Here is a 7,657-nt window from a genome sequence, read left to right as displayed (position 1 = left end):
AATATTCAGAAGACATTTGTTTAAATAGTTCTACAAATCTGAGCTGTTGGTGTGTCCTTGGATTGTGTGGTAATACTATTAGAGCCTGCAATCTTTCTTACTGAATCTCTACTATGAGTCATGTTACCTGAGATTAATTCTATGTTTACCTGTCAGCCTGGACGAATGTGCTGTGTGAAGGAAATTAAATTAAATCAGATCTGAACTGCTTACATTTGAGGAACCTGTTCATATTTAATTGAAATATGAACCAGTGATTTTTTTGATTGCTGATTCCAAGAGAGTCTTTGTGGAAATCCTGTTTGGCTTTTTGTTATTTTAATTCTCTTCTCTGTTTTCCAGAACAGTTCTCCACAGTCGCTGTCCACATGGGTCAGTGGGACCAAGAAGCACTCTGCTAATGTGTGGACTCTGACCAGCAACATCCAGCAAGACCCAGACAGCGTTTTCTATCTCCCAGCTGGAGGTTTTTGTTTGTCTGTGACTGGAGAGTCAGATTTTTGTTGAGCTTCACACTTGCAGAGGTAAGTCAGTTTGCAGAGATCCCTCCCACCCTGGCTTTTATGTGCTAGATTTCTTATCTGAAAGAGTAATATTTCAGTGACTGCTGCTTATACCACAGGTTAATACACGCTACTGATCCCTGATAGGAGAATCATCAATTTTGCCAACAAAGAAGCCTGGTGGATGTTTGTTTACAGTCTGATGATGGGACATCATGCTCTGCATCTTCAAAGTTTGCCTCCTCATTATTATTCATACCCAGTAATGTGAAGTATGCTTATATCTACTATAACTGAACCAACCTGGTGCTCTTCATTTATGGAGGCTGTTGAGTCTGAATGTTGGATGTTGTGTATCTCGTGTTCTCTGGGCTTTGTTGTCCTCAGTCTTTTCGCAGGATCAGAAAACAAAACCAGGAGGTGCGTAAATGTTTCTTCTCCATGATGTTTCTTCAAATGTTTCTTCTGGATGATGATAAGACTGTGACACGGGATGCCACCTTTGGTCTTGTGATGAAGCAAAGCTCAGGAAGAAGTGTGATTAAATGGTACCCACATGTGTGCTGCTGAGAAGGATGTACAGGGGCACCTGCAGCCAAATCCAAGCTTCAGGTTAGTTGTAGTTGCAGAACGCTATAGGACTGAGACAGCTGAGGCATCAAATGTTTGATTAAACGGATGAAAAAGAGAAGTTTCTTCCCTATAATTATCACTTCTTAAAATCTGTAGCAACTTCAAGTCTGTCAGCATGCTGAGCATGCTCAGAATGTGACAATATATTTTTGTTCAATATTTAATTTCTTTCAGTTGCAATTGTTAAATGAAAAAAAATAAAAATATATATTCTTATAATTTAGCAAACTAATTTATCAAAAAAAAATATACATATATCTGTATTAGTTTTAATAAATTAATTTGACACCTGTATTGAAAATACCATATTGTATTCATACAGAATCAGTATGGTATCATTGTTTGTCTGCTCACTGATTGCTGAAACTAAGAGCTACTTTGATCTGTTAAGATCTAAAGTATCCAAAGTTGAGCTCTGATGTTTCTTCACCCCTGTGTGTGATATGTGATTTCCTACATGCTGGCAGAGCAGAGCGGCAGTTTGTGCTCACAGATGGTGACGGTGTGGAGAGACGGTGGTGTTTCCTCAGAAGAACCAGCAGAGTCACTTGCTGACTGATGTTCGTCTGCACTGCACAGAGGAAATCAACTGACCAAGGTTTGTCCAGTGACGTGTTATGAAATGTATATTTGTTTTATGCTTACAGTTATGTTTTTCTTGACAGAGGCTCTGCAGAGGTTAGACAAAGCAGAGAAAATATGTGCTTTACATTTTACTGTGATTTATTGAGATATTTGTTGCCTGATGTTCAGCAGGAATGGAGAAATAGAATCAAAGGGAGATGTTTTTGCTGTTTTTGTAATGATGTAAGTAAATCTTCAATATTATTTATTTGCTTGGTTATATTAGGAGTGTTTCTGAGTGAGGGGGAGAGGAGTCATCATCCAGGTAAAGTGACGTAGAGCTACACACAGCATAGTGGCATACGTGAACTCACAAGCATTTAGTATGTCACCACGGGCACAACAGAGATTGAGCAAAGTCTTAGAGGCCCCAAATCTAACATTCACACATGAAGGAGCAAACATGGCAGATTTAATGGGAGCAGGGGAACCCCATGACTGCGTCAGAAGAGCACAGGTTGAAGAAAAAATTAGAGAGGACCTGAAGGCAGAACCTATACCTGGAGCTGAGGACTGGTTCACTGATGGATGTTGCCACAGAGACGAAGAAGGACTGAAAGCAGGATATGCGGTAGTCTGCAGAGTAGGAGAGGAGTATCAGGTCAAAGAAGCAGGAAGAATTGGGGGACAGCAGTCGGCACAGAGAGCTGAAGTGATAGCCCTAGCTCGAGCCTTGAGATTAGCTAAGAATAGGAGAGTGAACATCTACACTGACTCAGCGTATGCATTCGGAGCAGCTCATGTGGAGCTGGCTCAATGGAAAAGAGCAGGATTCAGAACAGCAACCAATGCACCTATCTGCCACAAAAGTGAAATGGAGGAACTGGAAAAGGCCTTGGCTGACCCAGATGAAGTGAGTATCATAAAATGCAAAGCGCACTCACAAGGAACCAGCATGGTGGCAAAAGGAAACCAGAAAGCAGATGAAGCCGCAAAAGAGGCGGCAGACTACAAAGGACGGAAACAAATGATACAGGTAACTGCAGAAGAGGAAGTATCCACTAACATGACGGAGGAAGTCAAACAGGCTCAGGAGGAGGCATCCCCAGAGGAAAAGGGGGTGTGGAAAAACAAAGGAGCCTGGCAGGATGGACACTTGTGGAGGGGGCCAGACGGGCGCCCCGTGTTGACAGCCAAAATGGCAAAACAGAAGGTGGAGGAGGCCCACGGACTTGCCCACGTGGGGGTAGCACAGATGGAGAGAAACTTGTGTCATTGGTGGCATCCTGAGTTGAAAGAAATGATAAGGGAAAAGGCCAGGATGTGTTTAATCTGTGGCGCACACAATCCCAAGCCAGCGGTCAAACCGGAAGTGGGCTTCACACCGTACGAGCTGCAAACTGGGAGACAGTTTCCGGCCCCTTGGACGGTGGGCTCGGTGGGACAGGACACCAGAGGGAACAGGTCTCACGCAGACTATTGGAACGAGTTAAAGGCGCTGGTGTCCAGTTTCACCAAACAGGTGGCTTGTGAAAAGCCCACAGGAGGAGGAGAGGTCCCGGACGCAAAGGCAGTGTGGCTGAAGGTCATCAAACGCAAGTGGAAGGAACCCCGTTGGACTGGTCCATACGAGGTGTCGGCTCGGACAGCTACAGCGGTTCAACTGAGAGGGAAAGGCGACGCCTGGTATCACTGGACGCAGTGCGCAGCGGCGCACGAGGACTTGGTGGGGAGAAATCAATCTCCACCCAACACAGGTGAAACTCAGAGGCAGAATAAACCCTCACACCTGTGCAACGGGCCAACCGGTGGTCTACCCGGGAGGTCGAAGAAAGAAGAGCAGCCTAGGAGGAAGTCGCCGCGCCAGCGAAAGGGAGCGGCACCAAACTGAGCATCTAAAAAGGGCTTTGAACTTTTTGCTACAACATAACTTACACACAACACCATGCCATCACAACAATCAGATACTCGTGACGAGAAAAGAGTTCAAAAGGCTATCACAATGTTCAATAATACCATAGGTTTAATGTCGATGATGTTTTTAATCACAGCTATATGTTTTTTGGTTTATTTTTTGCAGGCCGACAAGGGAAAACTGTCTGAGCACGGAGGTCAGGCCGGCCCGGCGCTGTTTGATACGCCACTTACACCACTCGTGATCCTTAGTGACTTCAGGCCGTGGGCGAGAACGAAGCGCGAGGTCTCTGGTAAAAAGGATGAGTGTCTCAGCACATACGGTAGAGTAGAATTAGATTATGTTAATTCAGTGAATATACTGCGCTGCTTCCTTTTATTGCGTCACACATTGCTTTAAGTTTTTCAGTGTCCAGTTATTTTTTACTGCTGTTTGAATTCTCTGTATGTTTGACCCTGTAGACTGTTTGATGGACTGCTTGTCTTCCTGTTTGTTACCGCCGCCTGTTTTTTAATAAAGATTTGGATTTCTGACTTCAACACAGCCTCTGCGTGTCCTCCCTTTGTGTCCTCTTCCTCTGTGAATGTGTTGCATGTGTCACAGATTCATTTTATTAACAGCTTTCCCACAGTGAGTTGCATCAGCATTCATTCACAGCACATTTCAGAAGGATTCAGATTAATACAGTGATCTTACAGTCAGAATGATCCTGACAGAGTGCCACTGTAAATGATCTTTCATCAGGTAAATTTTAAAGTTCAGTATTTCAAAGCAGGAGTTATGAAGAATCATATTGGCATTAGGACTAATAATATGTACTTACAAAGTCAAAGTTTTTTAGTTATGCTAGAATATTGGAAGACAATCAACTTTTAGTGTTTTCCGCATATTAATTATTCTGAAATAGAGACGGTGACCCTAACTGTACAGAAGCACTAAACAACTGACAATCTAACAGACATCATTGGCCTGAGCCGTCATGCACAGTGAGTCTGATCCTTTGCTGTGAGAGTCTGACAAGCATGTTTCTGGTCAGTTTGGAAGAAATAATATCACAATGTTGATCTTTCTTTCCAATATTCCTTCTCTTTTACAACATAAACTGATTGTTATGAAGGAAAGGAAGGCTCAGGGTTGAGTAATCAGCATCATGGGCTCATCCGATTAGGATAAGAATAAGCAGTCATCTAATCATTCACAGGGTTCTCCTTTTATTCTCAAATCAATAAAGCAAAGAAGGAAGGAAAGAAAGACACACATGGACTGCCAATGCTGAAAGAAAACAGAGAAGTTACTCATTACCTTAAACAATACATAAAATAAGAAAAACCAGAACAGAACAGAACCTCTGCTGCCGCCCCGTGTGGGAGTGAAGAAAGAGTGAGCCTAAAGTGAATGCAGTCCTTATATAATGTGTGACAGGTGAGTGCAATTAAGGACAAGCACCACACCCAATCAAAGGTGAGAGAACTAAACAAGGTGCATCTGGTGAAGTGAGTGGGTGTGCTGGGATGTGCTAAAAGGTGGGTCTCTACAACAGCCGCCCCCATATTTCTAGTGAGAAATATGTTGATATGATCAGGATCAGTCTTCGTCAGGAAGCGGGGGCAGGGGGATAAGACAGGAGACAGGGCGGATATAGGTTTTATCCTGTGCTAAGACTTCCACGGTTCTGATGCGTTCATCTGGGCTTTTCAGGAGGCGTGTTACTCTGCCTATGGGCCAGAGGGCACGTGGAAGGCGTGAATCCATGATCATTACGACAGAGTTCAGTGTGAGATCTGGGTTCTCCTTCTGCCATTTGTGTCTTCTTTGGAGGGATGGTAGATAGTCCTTTATGAAGTGCCGCCAGAAGTGATCTGCCAATATTTGTGCATGTCGCCATCGTCGTCGACCTAGGAGGTCAGAATCAGAATAGGATACTAAGGGAAGTGACGAATCATGTCGGCCCATAATGAGAAGGTTTGGGGTTATGGGATCAATATCCGCAATGTCTGAGGATACATAGCCTAGGGGTTTTGAGTTAAGAATGCCTTCAATCTCAATTAGGACCGTTCTTAAGACCTCTTCAGTGACCATTTGTGCACCAATGGTTCTCTTCAGAGCATTCTTCACAGAACGTATCTCCCTCTCCCAGGCTCCACCGAAATGGGGTGCATGCGGGGGATTGAATTTGAAATGGATTCTTTTAGTCATCAGGACCGGCTGTAGAGTCGGAGCAAGGTTGTCAAAAGCAGCCCGTAGTTCCTTATCTCCTCCTTTGAAGTTAGTTCCTTGATCACATATAATTTCCAGGGGTGTTCCTCGTCGAGAAATGAATCGTTGGAGGGCCATGAGGAAGGAGTCGGTATCCATGCTGTTTAGGAGGTCAAGATGTATACACTGAGTCGTGAGACATTTGAATATTATTCCCCACCTTTTCTCCGATCTGCGGCCGGTCTTGACCATGTATGGTCCAAAGCAGTCTATTCCTGTGGAGTAGAAAGGTGGTTTGAATAACCTAAGACGAGCAGCAGGCAAGTCTGACATTTTTGGAATGATGGGCTGTGCTCTCCATTTCTGACATGCAACGCAGCTATACTGATGCCTGCGTACGGCTTCCCTTCCTCTGAGAATCCAAAATTTCCGACGTAGTTCAGCAAAAAGTCTTTCTGAACCAGCATGATGCAGTTTGTCATCATAATCTTGTATGATCAGTTTGGTCACTGGATGAGCAGGATCAAGTACTATTGGGTGAATGACATTCAATTCCAAGTCTGGGCTTTGCCGTAGTCGGCCTCCTACATGGATAAGTCCAGAATTCCTGCACAACACTGGTGACAAACACAATAGACGGCTGTCGGATGAGAGGGGTTTGTCTGACTGTAAACGGGCTAAATCTTCACCGAAACTGTCCAGTTGTGCCTGACGAAGGATTTCTTGTTCTGCTGTTAGATAATCAGCTGCAGAAGGAATGTTACCCTTTTGGTTGGAGAGTGAACGAGCCGTGAAATCCAATAGCTCTTGATAGATTCTGAAGCTGGGTGTGTATGTATGGGAGGGTATACTGACAATACCAAAAAAGTAGGATTTCTTTAACTCAGTCTGATCATCATCAGGATGGAGATCTGTAACTGTGGGCCAGTTATTCGGAGGTTCATGCAGAAACGAGGGACCCTCGGTCCACCTGTTTGGGCTAAGGAACTCTTTCAGGGATTTACCTCTCGTAACATCATCAGCAGGATTTGTGGCTGAATTGATGTATCTCCAGTCTTGACTGTTTGTGAGGTTTTGAATTTCTGAGACTCTGGCTCCTACGAATACCTTGAAATGGCAGGAATCTGACTGAAGCCAGTGAAGTACAGTTGTTGAGTCAGTCCAAAGGGTGGTAGTTCTGACTGGTAAGGTGAGTTCTGTTTGTATGAGCTCACAGAGGCGTGCGCCTAGTAGGGCTGCGCATAGCTCCAGTCTGGGTATTGTTAAATTCCGTTTAGGAGCAACACGTGAGCGAGCTAACAAGAAACTCAGTTCCACATGACCTTCAAGATCATCTGATCTCAAATATGCGACAGCACCATATGCTCGCTCCGAAGCGTCACAGAAGATATGAATGTCTCGAACCGTGGTAGAAACATTCATTTCCTTAGAAGTATAGCAACGTGGGATGGCAATTTGTGGAAGATAACAAAGTTCTTCTTCCCAGGACTTCCATGCCTCTAAGAGGTTGTATGGAAGGGAAGGGTCATCCCAATCTCTCTCCTTTCTCCATAGCTCTTGCACCAAGGTTTTGGCGCGTTGTGAATGGGAGTAAGTAGCCTAATGGGTCATACAGACGAGCAAGTACTGCATAGATACGACGCATTGTGGTGGGGTGTGAGGCTAGAGTTCTGTATTTATAGGCAAACAAGTCAGTCTCACAATTCCACAATAATCCTAATGTGCGTTCATGTGGGACAGATGGCTTGTCTTCAGTCAGGCAAAGTTCATTACTTGCCATTCTTACCTCAGATGGTAGATGGCTAATCACAACAGGATTATTGCTGGCCCACTGGCGAAGATCGAA

General features: G+C 44.3%; 1 protein-coding gene across 4 annotated transcripts; it reads left to right on the top strand.

Annotated features, from left to right (window-relative positions):
- The first annotated feature begins 311 nt into the window (after positions 1 to 311).
- On the top strand, positions 312 to 4,154 carry LOC146375344 (uncharacterized). 4 transcript variants are annotated; one of them, XM_084948358.1, is made up of 2 exons: positions 312 to 524; positions 623 to 4,154. In XM_084948358.1, exon 2 carries the CDS (start codon positions 2,086 to 2,088, stop codon positions 3,589 to 3,591), a length of 1,506 nt encoding a protein of 501 aa, XP_084804484.1. In that variant the 5' UTR covers positions 312 to 524; positions 623 to 2,085; the 3' UTR covers positions 3,592 to 4,154. The 4 variants fall into 4 exon arrangements, with proteins under 4 accessions (XP_084804484.1, XP_084804483.1, XP_084804482.1 ...); XM_084948357.1 differs by having other exon boundaries at positions 312 to 1,115; positions 1,609 to 4,154; XM_084948356.1 differs by having other exon boundaries at positions 312 to 1,115; positions 1,604 to 4,154.
- Positions 4,155 to 7,657: the final 3,503 nt, after the last annotated feature.

The sequence above is a fragment of the Perissodus microlepis genome, chromosome 13 (assembly GCF_051167445.1).
Source record: "Perissodus microlepis isolate ML-2025 ecotype Zambia chromosome 13, ASM5116744v1, whole genome shotgun sequence".
In the NCBI taxonomy this organism is placed as follows: domain Eukaryota; kingdom Metazoa; phylum Chordata; class Actinopteri; order Cichliformes; family Cichlidae; genus Perissodus; species Perissodus microlepis.
The sequence above is the reverse complement of the archived record's forward strand: the minus strand, read 5'-3'. Positions and strand labels throughout refer to the sequence as shown.